The following is a 19,726-nucleotide window of genomic DNA, read 5'->3' as shown; positions in this document are numbered from 1 at the left end:
TGGGATTTGAAGTGACAAATATATGATCACTGGATCAGAACCTTAAGCAATGAGCCACACCATTAAAACATCAAGGACTTTCAGCCAACACAGCATTTCTGCATACTGAGGCAATATCTTTTGGAAGAATGGTGTTCCAGTATTGTTCCAGAACCTTCTCAACTCCACCAAGGAACACTGAAGCTGTTCTGGCAATACATGATGACCCAACAAACCATGAACCATGGAGCAGTGGAAGAAGGTGGGCTGGTCGGATCAATCACATTTTCTTTCACATCATGGGGGGAAGAAGGCAAGGTGCTGAAGGCAATGTGAAGCTCTGGAAAATGTTCTGCTTGGAAACCTTAAGTCATGCATTCATGTGAATGTTTCTCTGACACCTACACCTACCTAAACATTGTTGCAGACCTTCAAAGCAACCATATCCCTGCCACACTGCAGATATTGTTCAGGAACGGCTTGAAGAACATGACAAAGAGTTCAAGGTGTTGATTTGGCCTTCAAATTCTCCAGATCTCAGTCTGATGGAGAGTCTGTGGGATGTTCTGGACAAACAAGCCCGATCCATGGAGTCTCCACCTCTCAACTCGTAGGATTTAAAGGCTCTGCTGCTAATGTCTTGGTGCCAGATATCACACACACACTCACACCATGCCTCAAGAGGTCACAGGTAGCACAAGGTGTCTATTCAGTGTATTGTGTTTACACCTAAACAGAGCTTCAGAATAAATTAAATAGAAAGTAGTTGGCTGGGAAGAGGCCAAAGAATGCAGCTCATCAACTATGAATGTCCAACGTTTTCACTAGAGAAGAAAATGATCTTGTGAAGGTGAAGGTTGGATTCCTGACTACATTATTAAGATAGAGAAGATGTTTCCCAGTGGCTACTGAAAACTTTTTACTTCACCGCACATTTAAACCTCCTTTCACACTATCAGCAGCTTTCTTCCTTTTCATTTGGAATTGATTGTTATGGCTGCTTGTGGTATGTGGCTCTGTTACATACAGTAAGGATGTGTGATTAGGATTGAAATAAAACAGGAAATAACTGTAATTTGCGATGCACAACTATTCTGAGATATATTTTGGGTCTTTTGTTTGGTTAAAAACTGAACTTACTAAAACATAAGTCATATGCAAATGTACGAATGTGTAATAAATATTTTTTAAAAATCATGTCCTCTGTTTACAAAATGTCTAACGATGAAATGAACTTGCATTTGCTTAAAAGAGTAGTGTGTCCAGTGAGACATGCATTATCCTTTATTAGTTGCTAAAGAATGGAAGCTTTGCTGCTCTCTACGAGGCTGAGATATTGTTTCTGGGGATATCATAAAAGTGTTCCCTCAGACCACATGAATTAATTAAAGCGCTCAGTTCACCTACTCCTTCCCCTTCCACCCCTTGGCTCTTTTCTCTCATCTCTTTCATAATGAAGGAAGAAAGTAATTATGCTGAAATGCTCTGCTAGTAAACGTGAGGCCCCTCACATACATGTGCAGATATTTCCCTGGCATGTGTATGCATACACTACATGGCCGAATGTATGTGGACAGCTAAATATCACACCCAATCTGTTGCCACATAGTTATCACAAAGCACACACCGATCAGCCATAACATTATGAGCACTGAGAGGTGAAGTGAGTAACACTGATTATCTCCTCATCATGGCACCTGTTAGTGGGTGGGATATATTAGGCAGCAAGTGAACATTTTATCCTCAAAGTTGATGTGTTAGAAGCAGGAAAAATGGACAAGTGTAAGGATTTGAGCAAGTTTGATGAAGGGCCAAATTGTGATGGCTAGACCACTGGATCAGAGCATCTCCAAAACTGCAGCTCTTGTGGGGTGTTCCCGGTCTGCAGTGGTCAGTATCTATCAAACATGGTCCAAGCAAGGAACAGTGGTGAACCGGTGACAGGTTCGCGGATGGCCAAGGCTCATTGATGCACATGGGGAGCGAAGGCTGGCTCGTGTGATCCGATCCAACAGATGAGCTACTGTTGCTCAAAAAAAACTGAAGACGTTAATGCTGGTTCTCATAGAAAGGTGTCAGAATACACAGTGCATGACAGGTCAGGACTGTTTTGGCAGCAAAAGGGGGACCAACACAATATTAGGCTGGTGGTCATAATATTATGCCTGATCGGTACTCAGAGTACCGATACTCAGAGGAAGACATGCTGGCATAATGAAGCTTAAGCCTGGTTTTTTAAACCTCACATCCACCTCAGCTAAAGCCCTGTCTGTCTGTCTGTCTGTCTGTCTGTAGGGCATCTTTATATCTGTCTGTCTACCTGTCTGTCTTCCTGTCTGTGTTAAGGATTGTTGGATAGAATAGTGCCATGAAGATACTTAGAATTTGATAAATATATAGTTATGTTACATATAACTACTGCATCTAAAGGTTACTATAGTAGACCATTTATTCATCTAATAAGCTAAGAATAATTATAACATAATATAAATAATATATGTTTTGATAATCTAGGTTAGTCTCCTTGGAGCAGCCCTTTCTAGAGCCAGAAAGTTTCGCCATATTACTCCTATTTTATCCACACTAGATCGGCTCCCATTCAAATTTTGCATTGATTATAAAATAATGTGCTCATTTGAATCCAGTCACCGACACGGACTCAGGATTGCTGCATACTGCGTGTTCAATCTGAATAACAGGCTTGTGATTAATAATCACTCAATAATGACTGAGATCATTAGTGTAAAATAAAAAGCCATAGTGTTTCTGTTCAGTTGAACAATTCAATTTGGAAAAAGCGCGAGGCTGATTAGAGCGTTTAGACAGTTAGCTTAATCCTATAGCTCTAAATGACAATTATTAAGGCTATTAAGAAATGTATAGGGTACAACAAAGGCTCCTTAGCTGATTGCGGCAGATTGAGTCAGGAGAAAACGTTATATTATTCTAGTATTTATATTAGTATTAACTATTACACCGATCAGGCATAATATTACGACCACCTGTTTAATTTTGTGATGGTCCTCATTTTGCTGCCAAAACAGCCCTGACCCATCGAGGCATGGACTCCACTAGATCCCTGTACTGTGTGCTGTGGTATCTGGCACCAAGATGTTAGCAGCAGATCCTTTAAGTCCTGTAAGTTGCGAGGTGAGGCCTCCATGGATTGGACTTCCAGCACATCCCACAGATGCTTGATTGGATTGAGATCTGAGGAATTTGGAGGCCAAGTCAACACCTCAAACTTATTGTTGTGCTCATCAAACCATTCCTGAACCATTTTGATCCATTTTTGCTTAGTGGCATGGCTCATTATCCTGCTGAAAGAGGCCACAGGCATCAGGGAATACCGTTTCCATGACAGAGTGTACATGGTCTGCAACAATGCTTAGGTAGGTGGTAGGTGTCAAAGTAACATCCACATGGATGGCAGGACCCAAGGAGCAGAACATTGTCCAAAGCATGACACTGTCTCTGCTGGCTTGCCTTCCTTCCATAGTGCATCCTGGTGCCATGTGTTCCCCTGGCAAGCAACACACAAGCACACTGCCATCTATGTGATGTAAAAGAAAACGTGATTCATAAGACCAGGCCACCTTCTTCCATTGCTCCATGGTCCAGTTCTGATGTTCCTGTGCCCATTCTTGGTGCTTTCAGTGGTGCACAGGGGTCAGCATGGGCATACTGACTGGTGCCTACTGACTGCATGGGCGTACTGACTGAATTGCGTATGCAGCCCCATACGCAACAAACTGTGATGCACTGTGTGTTCTGACACCTTTCTATCAGAACCAGCATTAACTTCAGCAATCTGAGCAACAGTAGCTCATCTGTTGGATCAGACCACACGGGCCAGCCTTCACTCCCCACGTGCATCAATGAGCCTCAGCCGCCCAATGACCCTGTCACTGGTTCACCACTGTTCCTTCCTTGGACCACTTTGACCACTGCAGACCGGGAACACCCCACAAGAGCTGCAGTTTTGGAGATGCCCTGATCCAGTGGTCTAGCCATCACAATTTGGCCCTTGTCAAACTCGCTCAAATCCTTACGCTTGCCCATTTTTCCTGCTTCTAACACATCAACTTCGCTCCATTGTTGCATGAAGTTCAACCGTCTCAACTTTGTCATGTCACTGGATCACCTGTCTCCCCCGGTTTTGTGTAAAGGTAGCATAATTATGAAAATATATAATATTTCAGCACAAAAAAAGCAGTTTAAAGGAATTCAGTGCACAATTTTGGTGTCCACATGTAGCACAGCAAATGATAGTTATGACATACTGCATACACAACTGCATGATACTGTGTGTGGTATTATTTAGGATACAGTTATTTATAAGTACATAATATTACGCCTAGGATATTTCTCACACATAAGCACATCTGAAATTCAGCTCAAAACACGGGAGCGTCTCTGCCACATGGCGGCGCTCAAGAGTCGGTAGTTTATTCACTCAGTACACAGTGTCCCCGAGAGGACGTGACCGAATCGCGCGGTCTCTAGAAATCCCTCCGCTAGGTAAAGTAGTTATCCATACTGAAGAACGTTTATATCTTTTTAATTCGGTAATTACAGGCTTTTAACAGTACTTATGGCTTGAATTGTTTTTAAAAATGCGATATAAAACATAATACTTTTTGTAACATAAATAGTAACACGTGTCTTTTAAAACATGAATGAATCCCACCGGACCGGAACACCGCTCGTTTTGCATGCCTGTCGCGAAATGATGACGTAACCCCCCTGGTTATTTGTATTGTTTTGGTTAGTGCTATTTCCCTTGTACAGAATTTATCCTGAATCATTCGTTTTAGATCAAATTACAGGTCAGTATGAACTTTTACCTAAACCCGAAGTTGCTCTGTGTTGCACTGTGCGATCGTAAACACCAAATTATTCATATTTTACCGATGAGGTTGTGTGATCCTGCTAGGTGTTTGGCTAACACGACACGCTAACTTTACCGGTTCGATTCCAATTGGCTTCTTATGAGTGTCGAGTGCACTACGTAGGGTGCATACGCTTCTTGTTAATTGCGTGTATAGTGTGCTTATATAGGTAATATGGGAGCGTTTGGGACACCACCGGGAAGGGATTTTGATGTGCTTTGTATTGTGAGGTTAATGTCAGTGTTTTGTCGTGAAATTCTGAACTGCAGGAGGTTACAGCACTGAAAAATTAAACCTTGTACACTTCTTTAGGAGGGCTGAACAAATCAATTTGATGACCGTGTGAGATTCATTAGTCATTAGGTACAGTGTTTAAATGCTTACAAAAATATAATAAAAAGGAGAATATAACGTTTTAACCTCAGCCCTAAGCCTTCATACACACTCTGTACTCATCCTTCAAGACATGGCTGGTGTCTAACGTTTACTTTTTAAGTTTCTAGAACCTACTTTTGCTCATGATGGATGGAGGTTTATGCAAATTTAAACACACACACACACACACACACACACTCCTTATTCACCCAACTTCATTCTCCAGGAGAATGTGGACTTGGAGGACAACAGCCTCCTAATCAATACAGAAAATAACATTGTACATACACTGTATCTCCATCATTGAGCATTTGAAGGCTTGGGCATGAGGAGTTGGTGTTGAATCTATAATAAACTCAGATGTTGAGCTAATTTATGAGTTGCACAGGAGCTCCTGGTTAAACAACTCCAACTGACTGTATATGACTGTAGAAAGGACATTATTCATAATCACACTCTCCAGTGTTTATAATGATTTATAATCACACTCTCCAGTGTTTATAATGATTTATAATCACACTCTCCAGTGTTTATAATGATTTATAATCACACTCTCCAGTGTTTATAATGATTTATAATCACACTCTCCAGTGTTTATAATGATTTATAATCACACTCTCCAGTGTTTATAATGATTTATAATCACACTCTCCAGTGTTTATAATGATTTATAATCACACTCTCCGGTGTTTATAATGATTTATAATCACACTCTCCGGTATTTATAATGATTTATAATCACACCCTCCGGTATTTATAATGATTTATAATCACACTCTCCGGTGTTTATAATGATTTATGATCACACTCTCCGATATTTATAATCACACCCTCCGGTCTGTATAATGATTTATAATCACACTCTCCGGTGTTTATAATCACACTCCGGTGTTTATAATGATTTATAATCACACTCTGGTATTTATAAAGCTTTATAATCACACTCTCCGATGTTTATAATGATTTATGATCACACTCTCCAGTGTTTATAATGACACCCTCCGGTCTGTATAATGATTTATAATCACACTCTCCGGCATTTATAATGATTTATAATCACACTCTCCGGTATTTATAATGATTTATAATCACACTCTCCGGTCTGTATAATGATTTATAATCACACTCTCTGGCATTTATAATGATTTATAATCACACTCTCCGATATTTATAATGATTTATAATCACACTCTCCGGTATTTATAATGATTTATAATCACACTCTCCAGTATTTATAATGATTTATAATCACACTCTCCGATATTTATAATGATTTATAATCACACTCTCCGGTATTTATAATGATTTATAATCACACTCTCCAGTATTTATAATGATTTATAATCACACTCTCCGATATTTATAATCACACCCTCCGGTCTGTATAATGATTTATAATCACACTCTCCGGTATTTATAATGATTTATAATCACACTCTCCGGTATTTATAATGATTTATAATCACACTCTCCGATATTTATAATCACACCCTCCGGTCTGTATAATGATTTATAATCACACTCTCCGGTATTTATAATGATTTATAATCACACTCTCCGGCATTTATAATGATTTATAATCACACTCTCCAGCATTTATAATGATTTATAATCACACTCTCCAGCATTTATAATGATTTATAATCACACTCTCCGATATTTATAATCACACCCTCCGGTCTGTATAATGATTTATAATCACACTCTCCGGCATTTATAATGATTTATAATCACACTCTCCAGTATTTATAATCACAGTCTCAGGTGTTTATAATCACACTCTCCGATATTTATAATCACACTCTCTGGTGTGTATAATGATTTATAATCACACTCTCTGGTGTGTATAATGATTTATAATCACACTCTCTGGTGTGTATAATGATTTATAATCACACTCTCAGGTGTCACCTAAATGAGGACGAGGTTTCCTTCCTCTCAAGGGTTCTTCCTCTTACCATCTAAGGAAAGTTTTTCCTAGCCACAGTCACCTCCGACTTGCTCAATAGGGATAAATATAAATAAATGTAAATATATGTCTTTTATTAATCTTGATGTTTTTGTCTAATATTAATCTTGAACCATGTTTTTTATGTTCTTTAAAGCTGCTTTGAGACAATGTCCATTGTTAAAAGTGCTATACAAATAAAATTGAATTGAGAATGTGGATATATTCATTTGAAAGCATTATTGGTAACAGTGTATATGGGTGTGATGCTCTGGTGTCCACAAACTTTTTCACACTGCATTTAACCCCAGGTAGAGGACCTAGTTTCAGACTTGTAGAAGGTTTCACACTTGTAAATGTAGAAGCGGGGTTATGAAACCCTGCTCTGATGCTTTTTCAGTGTTAACCACACATTGTGGTGCCAAACGGATGCAGTGTGAAATGATGTTGTGTTACAATAATCTTGATGCTTATGCACCTTATATGTCAATAATGTCTAATTGTGACAGAAAACGCATCAATCGGAACGGAGAGGAGATAAGGTTATTTATACAGTTATGGCCAGAAAAGTCTTTTGTTCTTGTATCCTTGTCATTGGATGTCTCAGGAGGAGAAAATTGTTTAATATTAACCTTTCCTTCTCTCTGATTCAAAAGCTGTGTATCATGGTTGTATGCACATAAGAAGAGGGTTAATCCAGGGTTTAGGAATGTACAGTGTGAAATGTCGGATTATAAAAAGCCAGGATTATTGAACAGTGTGAATCGTGACACAAGGATTGTGTTATACAGCTGTGAGTCAGTATGATATATGATATTGTATGATATAATTCTGGACACATGTAGCATTGAGTGTACTAATATGTAGGGTGGTGCGTGTTATATGTTTTGTAGTTTTTTTAGCTCAATCCACAGAGGTCATGGAAGAGCAGAGTAATTCACCTGGAGCGAACACCGATAACGGCAGCCAAAGGAATGGAGAGGAGGTAACACAGTGGCCGATTTTGATGTTTCACTCCATCAAAAGCTTAAATACAGTTTCCATTATAATCATGTCATATAAGGATAAAAAGCACATAATGACACATTGAAATACATAGCAGCAATCAAAGACAGGGGCCATGATAATTTCGCAAAAGAAGACTCCAAGAACAAGTAAATAAAGTCAATAATTAAGGTAGTCAGTCACCACAAGATTCCCTGCAACTATGGTGTGTCAGGGATCCCTGTGTGTTGGTCCCAGAACAAAGACGACATCCATTTAGCAGTAAATGGCCGTTATTCAGTCCCACAGGAGATATGATTTGAAAATATTCTGGATCATTATGTGTATATATTTGTACATATTCTGTGTAGTACTATGTCCCTCTTGCCCTGTAGAAGCCACGCAGGACCAGCTGGACTAAAGGGAGGAAGAGGAAGAAGCCGATGAAGGACAGTAACGCACCCAAAGCCCCGTTAACGGGATACGTGCGATTCATGAACGATCGACGGGAGCAGCTGAGGGCCGAGAGACCAGACGTACCCTTCCCAGAAATCACCAGGATGCTCGGCAACGAGTGGAGCAAGCTGCCTCCTGAGGAGAAGCAGGTCAGGAACAGCACACTGACTTAATAGGATTTACAAAAATCTGCATTTTAAAGTGTCGCTCTTGTGGCCGTCGGGTAACACAAGCAACACCTCACGCTACCCAAGAACACATTTTAAACTCCTGTAACACATTCCATGAGCCCTGAATTGCTTCAAATGGACTTGTGTCTGTCACAAATTTGTTTTGAACTGAGAAACCTCTTTTTTTTTCCCCCCTATCTCCTTAGCGCTATTTGGACGAGGCAGAGAAAGATAAGGAGCGCTACATGAGGGAGCTGGAGAAGTATCAGCAGACAGAAGCCTATAAGCATTTCAAAAGGAAGGTGCAGGAGAAACAGAAGGGAAAGCGACTCAGAGGAGGTATGTGCAGAAAAAAACAGCATCCTCATGCTTTGCGAAAAAGATTTCTTTTTGTCCTTTTTCTTCTTTGTCTAGTTATTTCATGGTATGTTTTTGGTAAGCACAAGAGTAACAGAATTCCAACGTAGATCAGAACAGATCGCATGGTTTCAGAAGAAATAAATCTAAAATACATCTGGATACATTGAGTTAATGCATTACACAGTAAGCAGCGTACCACCATCGTTATCATCACTGATTTCTACATAAACGTTCAGCTGACAGAATGTTCCGGTTTATTCATTCTTTCCATTTATTTTACATTCATTCATCTAAAACTGTAAACGCTTTATCCTGGTCATAGTCGGATCTGTTGTGTGAGAGAGGCCAGGGATTTCAACCCAGATGGGACACGAGTCAATCACCAGGCAACCCACACACACACACACACACACACACACAAAACTACAAGCAATAGAGCTTTTATCACTTCGCCCATTTGCATGTTTTTTGAAGATGGGAAGTATCCAGAGAAAGCAAAGAAGCAGTAACCCGAGCTGTATTGTATGCGTTTCCACTCTTGCTCGTGACCAGCCTCAGCATCTCTTAACACTTAAAACTCTAATCTTACCACAGATCCTTTATTTCGCTGTCTGTTTTGGCCGCCTCTCTCCTCACAATCGTATCAGTTCAAGATGGAAGAAAGGAAACAATCTACAGGAAACATTAATGAACCACTCCTGCCATTTCTCAAACTCTTTTCTCTGTGTAACAGATGTGGGCCGGCAGGCTGCCCGGGAAGCTCTTCACGAGGTAAGACGAGCTCGAGCTGAACCCACAAAGCCACTTTGTCAGAGTGTTTACCCTCTCTGAACCCTTCCTTTAGATCTGTAAGGAGCTTGGCTTTAAATCGTCATATCCAAACTGCCATCAGCTGTCAGGGATTTTATTTATTAAGGGCTTAGAGAAGTTACAGAACTCAGTAGTTAGTGTCGAAATGCATTAACTTTAATGTAATTAAGTGTGTGTGTGTGTGTTGAGTAAGTGGAATCAATAGGTCTTATATTATTACACATCCTATGACGTACCTTTTTAGTAATGCTTTGTGTAAAATACACACACACTTGAGGATTAAATACACACACGCCTGAGGATGTCCGAAAAGATTTTCTAAAAAATTTTTACAAAATGATTTTCTTTCAAACTCGCACAAAAGTGCATAAATTCACTGGACAGCTGATTTGCATTTGGTACCTCCCACAAAACTCCATAAAAGGCAAAGGTCACAACATTGAAATGATGAATATACAGTACTTCCTTATAGGAAGAAGTGGGATTTTCATTCATGCCTGTGAAAGAATTATTATTATTATTATTATTATTATTATTAACAGCATCTGATAGGCAATATGGAGCTGAATTACAAAAAAAAGTGAAGTAAAGGAAGGTAGGTAGAATTTTTAATTTCCCTTACACACTGATGCACCATCCCAGATGTCATGTTGGAGAAGCTGGAGGTGATGTGCTACCTGACCACAGGAAGTCCAGTGTTGGCAGATAGCACACTAGGAAGTATAACAGCACAGTGCAGCTTGAGACACAGCAGATCAGTCACCGAGTTCTGGCTCTGATATTAGAAGATGCCACAACAAACAGAACTGATATACACTCCTAATCGTTACAGAGTCCGCCCCTTCATTTACACAGCGGCATTTCTTCCCAATCCAACGATCGTGGTTTATGGATTTATCTTGACTCGCTGTTTCTTTCATTCATGCGGTTAATATCAAAAGACTGGACTTCAAACAATATCCATTAAATGTGTGTGTGGACAGCCTAGGCTGTTTCTATCAGTGCAGTAATATATGCAGATGACTGGAAGACGATCAGCTGACGCTTCCATTTGTTAGTCTGCTTCTGAGTATATTTACACAGTCAGGAGCACAAGTAGGATAGAAATGTTTCATTTCCAGAATGCTAGCTTCTTTTATTAATCCACATGATAAATGAGGCTCATCACATGATATTCAAAACCATGACAGATGATTCAAAATCTCTGACATTTAAAGCTCTCTCTCTCTCTCTCTCTCTCTCTCTCTGTGTGTCTCTCTGTGTGTCTCTCTCTCTCTGTGTCTCTGTCTCTCTCTCTCTCTCTCTCTCTCTCTCAGAGTGATGGAGGTCTGAAGGATCGCTCAGTGTTTGATATTCCCATCTTCACTGAAGAGTTTCTGAACCACAGTAAAGGTGGGTTATTGAGTTTTTCAGCTGTATTTTTTCACTGATTTGTTTCAATATCATTCAGTTAGGGGGAAGAGGGTTTTTCAGATTAGTGCATTCCATACTGTTCCAAGAAAACTGACCTGGCACACAGTGATACTTGAAGGTGTGTGTGTGTGTGCATTTCCCTCTAAACTTCAAACCTTTCACGCAGCACGAGAGGCGGAGCTGCGGCAGTTACGCAAGACCAACATGGAGTACGAGGAGCGTAACGCAGCCCTGCAGAAACACGTGGAGAGCATGCGCAGCGCCGTGGAGCGCCTGGAGGGAGACGTGCTTCAGGAGCGCACACGCAACAGCCTGCTACAGCAGCACCTCGACCAACTGCGCTCAGCGCTCACAAACAGCTTCTCCAATGTGCCACTGCCTGGTGAGACACACACACACACCTCATACACTCAGACTTGCAAGGCTTAGGACAGTGCCTGTTACGTGTAGTGGACAAATGAAAGTTTTCAAGGCATCACTACTGATCGCTTAGTATTACAGCATTTATTTTTGTCTAATTATACACGCTAAATGTACCGGGCAAGAGGAGCTTTTATAAATTTCCCAATGGGATGAATAATCTATCTATCTATCTATCTATCTATCTATCTATCTATCTCTCTCTCTCTCTCTCTCTCTCTCTCTCTCTCTCTCTCTCTCTATCTATCTGCATTTTTCACGTTTTTTTCCCCATCTTAGTAAGTCAAAATATCTTAAATCAAGTCATACCTATCTAGAATTTTCTATCATAAGACAGAAATAAATAACAATAAAAGGGATTTAATTTATTTCTACACATTTACACTCATTTCAGGATTTAACATTTTCTTATTCTGTCTGCAAATCATTTTATTCTTTCTAGAAATCGGGGCTTCAAATAAGCAAAATGAACTGAAACTAGAACTAGTTTCATAGTAGTCCAAGTTTAATAGTCTAACATTTGGTTGAGCGAATCCTAGATATGGCTACATTCTAGATATTTTTACTTGCTAAGAATTTTTTTTGTTTGTTTCTTTTGTCCTAAGTTTTAACTCATTTTTTTTTATCCTCAGGAGGCTTCTTCTCTTTTCATGTCACTTAAAGATCAAGGATATCTTAAATCTCAATCTTAAATCTACCAATATAGACTATGGTATGGTGTGTTTCCAGTAATAGTAGAATAGTAGTCTTTGCTGTAACCGGGTTTATTTATATCTGTTCTCTAGTGCCCTCGTGTGTGTGTGTGTGTGTGTGTTTAACTGTGTGTGTGTCACTGCTATGTTCCTGCAGGCAGCGGAGAGATAGCCAGCCTGGACTCCATCGACTCCTACATGAAGAAGCTCCACAGTATCGTGATGTCCAGCCCTCAGGAACACGAGCAGCTCATTAGCTTGGTTCGGGATGTGGTTAACTGCCTCGACAGGTAACCACTGTGCCCTGATTACAGCTTTTAAAACTACACTCAAACACGTCATAGCTCCATCACAAACATGACATTGCAGTCTAATGTTTATAAGCAGCTTCAGAATTATTGGTACCTTCTGTAAAGGTGGGTTATGAAATGATGCGTTAATGTTAATTAGCGGAATCTCACACTACAGACGTGGCCAATTTATTAGAAAGATTAAAGTTAGGAGCTCACGTTACCCAAGCCTCAAGTCTAAATGACACAGAAAGCTCGGAAGCTTTAAGATCCTGGTCCTTGTTGACATGGTCGCATCCCATCATTGGTGTCCATTCAGATCTGGTGACTGAGGAGGTTACTGAAATTCTCGGGTTTCAGAACTACTTGATTCTGTTGTGTCTTTGCGTTCATCACCATCACCAACGTTCATGGAGAACATCTCGTGAACAAAATTCAAAAAGTATTCAGACCCCCTCACTTTCTTCAGTTTTGTTATGTCCAATCAATTTACCACAGGTGAACTCCAATCAACATGTAGAAACATCTCAGCAACAGTCAAGAGAAATGGGAGGCACCTGAGTTAATTTGTGATGTGATTTTCTTTTTAATAAATTTACAAACATTTCTAGAATTTTCTTTTCACATTATGGGATACTGAGTGTAGATTAATGACGGGAAAAAATTAATTTGGCGATTGTAGTATCCGGCTACAACCTAACAAAATTGAAAAAAGTGAAGGGGGTCTAAGGGGGAATACTTTCTGAATGCCCTATATGGTAATAACACCAAAATTTGAAAAAAAATAATTTGATTAAAAAAATAAATAAATAAATTGAGCCCACTGCCCAATCTCCATATTTGAACCCTATTGAAAACCTCTGGAATGTCATCAAGAGGAAGATGGATGGTCACAAACCATCAAGCAAAGCTGAGCTGTTTGCTTTTTTGTGTGTGATTTATTTATTTATTTATTTAGTTTCCAAAATACCGTCCCTTAATGTGAGTTTGTTTTTCTTCAAGTTCACTCGAGCCTTAAACTGTCACCTTTGACTTCCTCTTTTAGTGGAGAATAAATTGGAGGTGACAGATGCCAAATTCCCTTAGTCGCTCATCACCACAGGGAGGATTACAGAACAGCGTGTTGACCTTCATGAATCAGACCAAAAAAAACCCACAAGCGAGTGTATTTTGCTCCTACACACAGTGAGGGGGCAGTTAAAGTGGCAAAATGAGCCTTTTAGTTGTATTTTGTAGCCTATAATTAGAACTATCTTTTAAAAACCCTGGAATTTAAAAGCCTTCTTTGCATCACAAAGGAAAGAAGGAGGAGATTTTCATCCTTTTCATTACAATGCCAGTGGATTGGCGTTGTAATGAAATAAGTCTGAAAGCAGTGGATTAGTGTGTGGTGTTATGGCATTGTGTTTAAAAAGTGCTGTGATTGTGCTCTCTCCCCCTCTCGTGCTCTCTCCCCCTCTCTTTCTCTCCATCTCTTTCGCTCTCTTTTTCTACCCCCCCAACTCTCTCTCTTTTCCTCTCTTTCGCTTTCTTGTTCTATCTCTCCCTCTTTCCCCTTCTCACTCACCCTTTCTCTCTTCTTCTCTCTCTCTCTCTCTCTCTCTCTCTCTCTCTCTCTCTCTCTCTCTTTCTCTCTCTCTACCTGTTCCCTGTCTTTCTTTTGCTCTCTTTTTCTATCTCTCTCTCTCTTTCCCCCTCTCCCTCACCCTAACCTCCCTCTCTATCTCTCCCCCCCTCTCTCTCCCTCTCTTTTGCTGTCTTTTTCTATCTCTCGCTCTCTTTCCCCCTCACCCTAACCCCCCTCTCTATCTCTCCCCCCCTCCCTCTCTCTCTCTCCCCCCCTCTCCCTCTCTCTCTCTCTCTCTCTCTCTCTCACTCTCCCTCTCCCTCTCTTTTGCTGTCTTTTTCTATCTCCCCCTCCATCACCCTCTCTCTCTCTCTCTCTCTCTCTCTCTCTCGCAGGTAATTGAGGAGTCCTGATAGCTGTTTTGCCAAATCCGTTCGATTCACACCACCTGTCCCTAAACCCATTTTTTAAGACTTGCATTACTACACACAATTATTCAAATGATAATTATTTATTTTTAGTGCCATTTTTATCAGCTTTTCTTACTTAAACGTGGTCATCCATTGGTATTTATGGATATTTTTTTTTTACTGGTAAGAAAGTGGAACAATGTGTGTGTATATGAACTATATCCCTTGTCAACGTTTGTTTGTTTATTTGTTTTTAATTTGAAAGAAAAGTTAGCATTTTAGTTATTTCATTACTTTAATACAATGAAATGACCTTTTGTATCTTGTTTAATCTGATTTAAACTGTAGTTAGTATGTTTGTTTGTGATTTTGCCACTTGCCCTTAGTGCCAGGGTTCCATCAACGTGTATAAAAGCTGAAATGCTTCATTGACCAATAAACTGCGTTTGCGATAAAGAGCATGTCTGCGTGGATCACTTCTCTATCTGATACCTTCATAAAGATGGGCAGCTGTGACCTCGTGCCCCTCTTCCTCTTCCTCCTCCTCCTTTGCAGCTGTCTGCTTTTGTGTTTTGTGGTTGACATGCAGCACACACTGCAGAGACGGATGAAGGGGAAGAGAAAACATTTCTCAGCTCCCTGACCCGGGCTTTTCAATCAGTCCCTGTGCAGATTTGCTGTATGTTATATGTTGCAACGAATTTAAATAATGTATCAGGTATATGAGATCAACGATCAAAGCGGCCCGGCAAGTGGTTTCCTAAAAGGTAAGTTTGTGGGATGAAGAAAAAGTTACTACTTTCTACCAGTACACCAGAGTTCTGACGCATGGAAATTGATGTAAAGGAATTTTTCACTCAGGATAAAGACATGAATGATTTTTTTGGCTGTGAGTCTGATAGAAAATGAGTCAGGACTCGGTTGGCTTTTATTGTGTTTTAGACGTGTTTTTCCCTCTGTTGGATAACCTTACACACAATTTAAGTGGTTGAAGATCAAATCTCAGCTGCTTTTTAGATGAAGCAGCACTTGGAGCATCTCAGAGAGCAGAAATGGGTTTGATATCAACATTTACTTTGAAGATAAAAAAAATGACCGTTTTTGTTTTTTAGGAACTTTTCTATGAATATATTAATCCCTATTAGGCCAAGGAAAAACAGAAATATGTATGAAACACTACAAATTCTTAAAGTCCTGAGTGTCTACTTTCATATGAGCTTCATGTTAACCACCACTGTGGAGTGGAACATGACAGACATTCAATCATCAACATGAACACAACCAAACAGGAGCAAATTCCATTTTAAGCCTTTGGGGAAAATAGTAAATATTATAATGTGTGTGCTTTGTGTACTAGAGGCAGAGTAGTGTGTTTATGGTGCTACAAAACACACTCATTTATTTATCTTCAGTAACTGCTTTATCATGGTATCAGTGTCATGATTATGTTTTGCTAGAATCAAACAGATCAGACCTGAAGGAAGAAATTAATTAAAAAAAACAAATAAATGAATAAATAAATATGAATAAAAAGTTTCATTCTGATCCGACCTGAACCCTGATGAGATCTGAAGGTGGATATGCTTCATCATAGGGACATGTGATTGGTTGATGACCAGTGTGTTTAACAGACATGTTACACACACACACACACATCTGCCAGGTTACACAGATGTTCAGGATGGAACTATGACTTTTAATTGATTGTATCTGTAATTTTCCACTGTAGTGTACTTCATTCTAAAAAAAAAAAAAAGGTGTTAAAGAACAGGTTTTTCTGTCATAATGCCCATTTCCTGTTCAGAGACAGGACTTCCTATTAGGAATGGCTGCTGTGTGGTCGTAATCCCATTCACAGGTGGCTCAAAGGACCAGATATCCTCTTGTTGTTGAGCTCACTTCATCCTGCTGCCTGTATCCTATCTGACTTGCACAAAATGACAGTCCTGCTGTCCTCGAGTCCAGAGGTTTCTAACAGTCCAGTGTGTTTTTAATAAACATAAACCATCAGTTAATCAACTTGCCTTTCCAGTGTTCCCGGTATTCCCAAACACAGGCTCTGAAGACATGATGCTGGTTCTTGAAGCTTTTTCATTTTCTTAAAATTGTCATTAAAGTGGTGTCATCATTATTTACAGTCCTACTTGCCGAGTTATTGAGATTTGGTTTAATTTTTTTTTTTACCTGTACACTGGTGTTCTGTTGGAAATTGACATATCTGACATTTTCTATTGTGTAAACAATCAAATGATGTTCTGGCTGTGAGTCTTTTAATCAGGACTCTGTTAGCTTTCAGTGTGTTTTAGACGTGTGTTTTTCCCTCTGTTGGATAACCTTACACAGAATTTTAGTGGTTGAAGATCAAATCTGAGCTGCTTTTGAGATGAGCAAGCACTTAGAGCATCTCAGAGCAGAAATGGGTTTGATATCAGCGTTTCCGAAACATTCTTATAAAAAGCAAATAACTGCTTTTGTTTTTGTGGAACTTTTCTATGAATATATATCACCCCTAGTAGGCTAGGGAAAGACAGAAATTCTTATAAAACATTGCAAATTCTTAAAGTCCTGAGTGTCTACTTTCATATAAGCTTCATATTAACCACCACTGTGGAGTGGAACATGACAAAGACATTCAATGATCAACATGAACACAACAAAAACAGGAACAAACTCCATTTTTTGGCATATGGGACAATGGGTTAATAACTATAAAAGTAACTAAACCGAAATTTTTCACAGCCCAAGGTTGTTTTGGATGTCACAGGACTCCACTTTAAGAATCGTGGGTCTACTCAGATGTGATCCTGCTACCAAAACAAGACAGTTTCATTTCCTCTTTAAAAATAAAAAATAAAAAAAAAGGGCAAAGCAACAAAAGCATGGGTCAGCAGAAAGATTTTTCATTTGGTAATCACTTACTCACAGTCAAACAAAATGCTCTCATTCATTCATTACAGGCACTGTAGAGATAAAAAAAAGAAAAAAAAGTCTGCACATCCTGTTAAAATGGAGGGTTTCGTGAGGTAAAAGAATGAGATGAAGATGAATCAAGAATACAGAATAAGTAAACAACAATCAGGAACTTTGAACCTGGTTGCATAAATGTGCACAATCCTAAACTAATCCATTCTTGAGGCATCTTTTGATTTTGTTACATCGCTGGGGAAAAGGTCCATCAGTGTGACATGTCTTCACTTGGTAATATTTCTTCCATGTTTTTTAACAAAAAACATTACTGATCCATCACATTGTAAGGGTCTCTACTTGCGTCTACTGCAGGTCAAACCGCAGATTTTGAGTCAGATTCACGTCTGGATTCATCAATCTTTCGGTTACACCATTCCTTTGTTGATTTTGGTCATCGTCATTCTAAAAGCAGTCACCTGAAGGTTGTGCACTCAAAACTAAAACAGATATTTGTAGCTATTCTTGTTCTTTGGTTTCCTTCTACTATCCAGAAACTTAACTAAACTGCCCATAGGTGTGAATGATGGTGTGTATTGTGTATATATCATTGCCCTGTGATGGACCGGGGCTCCATTCTGGGTGTATTCCTGCCTCAGACCCGGTGTTCTCTTGTAGACCTGAAGAAGATATGTAAAGTGCTTACTGAGGTTAATGACATGAATTTGAGTAACTCTTGTCATGCAGTGATTATTATTATAATTAGATGTGTGTTAAAAACAGGATGGAGCAGTGAAATCACAGCGGGAGGAAGAGTGGAACTGACTAACCTGGACCTCTAGTGAGATTTAGAACATTTTACAAAGATAAAATTATGAGCCTAAACATGGTTCTATCAGATTGTAGCAAAAATGTCTCATTTGTACAAGATTTTTCTCCCATTCTTTCTTTTCAATAAGCTACAGTATTTGTGTCTTTGCTCCTGTCTGTGCCGCTCTATCTATTAAGTGAGACCTCATCCTCAGGGTGTTTTCTCAGATTGAACTGAATGAAAAATGAAATAAATAGTAATTACCCTGACCAAGCCTTCAGGATGACCGCCTCCCCCCACTCCCTTCCTGGTAAAGAGACTGAGACACTGAATGAAAGCACAAGGAGACGGAAGGGTTGGATGGTGTTAGTGTTTCCAGGGTCACAAAGCAAGACTGGAAATTCAGGTGGAGTAGTGGCATTGTGGGTGGATAGGGAGGAAGTGTGAGTCAGAGTTCATGTGCCCTAATGGTCTCTCATCCTGAGTTTACACACACACACACACTCACACACTCACACTCCAAAAAAATGGATGTGGCTACATCACCCTTCTTTTATTGTGCTCCGTTTTAATCGGTTAAGCTGTAGCTGATCATCACAATGGAGTCATAAGTTTGTCTGGGAGCTCGCTAAGCTTACCAACCGGTCGAGTAAACATTTCCATTTCATCATTCAGACATTGTACTGGTGCAAAGAGATGAGTAACTATAAGCCATTTAAGTACTTAAGGACATCCATAAAAATAAAGCTGGCTGTATAGATTCGTTTTTAGATTTTTTTTTAAATACTTTAAATTTTATTTAGACATGAATTAAAAAAATACATTACTTAAAAATGTTTAAACCTTCATATTGATTTGTGTATGCAGAACCACGACCTCTAGTGGTGACCAAATTCATTGCATTTACCAAGAATCACTGGTGTTTATCACCTAAGTGTCAGAAAAATGTAAGTGTTTGATATAAATTTGGTCTTCTTTATACATATAACCCCATTCACACTATTCACATCACATGCAGTGCATCCAATTAGCTTCCATATTACAGGCCCAGGGCAGTGAATTCATGGAAAAGAGAGTGAGAGAACAATATAGAAATAGTTTGACCAGTTGGTGTAGAATGTGTGGAATAAGAACGGAGTTCAGGAATATTTTCAGAAATCTCATCCAACCATTCTAATCTGTCCCAAAGTTTGCAATACTTGAATATAGTGAACTGTAGCTAGTGTTTCCTATTATAATATTACA

At 39.4% G+C, this 19,726-nt stretch overlaps 1 protein-coding gene across 3 annotated transcripts; it reads left to right on the top strand.

Moving 5' to 3' along the window:
* Positions 1–4,656: 4,656 nt before the first annotated feature.
* hmg20a (high mobility group 20A) lies at positions 4,657–15,222 on the top strand. 3 transcript variants are annotated; one of them, XM_058408701.1, is made up of 9 exons: positions 4,657–4,808; positions 8,088–8,179; positions 8,574–8,783; positions 9,011–9,143; positions 9,898–9,935; positions 11,291–11,366; positions 11,554–11,769; positions 12,657–12,789; positions 14,752–15,222. In XM_058408701.1, the coding sequence occupies exons 2-9, from the start codon at positions 8,114–8,116 to the stop codon at positions 14,753–14,755; spliced, it is 876 nt and encodes a 291-aa protein (XP_058264684.1). In that variant the 5' UTR covers positions 4,657–4,808; positions 8,088–8,113; the 3' UTR covers positions 14,756–15,222. The 3 variants fall into 3 exon arrangements, with proteins under 3 accessions (XP_058264684.1, XP_058264685.1, XP_058264686.1); XM_058408702.1 differs by lacking the exon at positions 14,752–15,222 and having other exon boundaries at positions 12,657–12,793; XM_058408703.1 differs by lacking the exon at positions 4,657–4,808 and having other exon boundaries at positions 8,096–8,179; positions 8,550–8,783.
* The last annotated feature ends 4,504 nt before the right edge of the window (positions 15,223–19,726 follow it).

This window comes from Hemibagrus wyckioides, linkage group LG14 (genome assembly GCF_019097595.1).
Source record: "Hemibagrus wyckioides isolate EC202008001 linkage group LG14, SWU_Hwy_1.0, whole genome shotgun sequence".
In the NCBI taxonomy this organism is placed as follows: domain Eukaryota; kingdom Metazoa; phylum Chordata; class Actinopteri; order Siluriformes; family Bagridae; genus Hemibagrus; species Hemibagrus wyckioides.
Note: the sequence above shows the minus strand (reverse complement) of the source record. Positions and strands in the feature narration are given on the sequence as shown.

Coding starts and splice junctions, on each gene's coding strand:
- hmg20a (XM_058408701.1), top strand. CDS start 8,114: ATGGAAGAGCAGAGTAATTCACCTGGAGCGAACACCGATAACGGCAGC. Junction 8,784..9,010: donor TGCCTCCTGAGGAGAAGCAG/GTCAGGAACAGC, acceptor CTATCTCCTTAG/CGCTATTTGGACGAGGCAGA. Junction 11,770..12,656: donor CTCCAATGTGCCACTGCCTG/GTGAGACACACA, acceptor ATGTTCCTGCAG/GCAGCGGAGAGATAGCCAGC.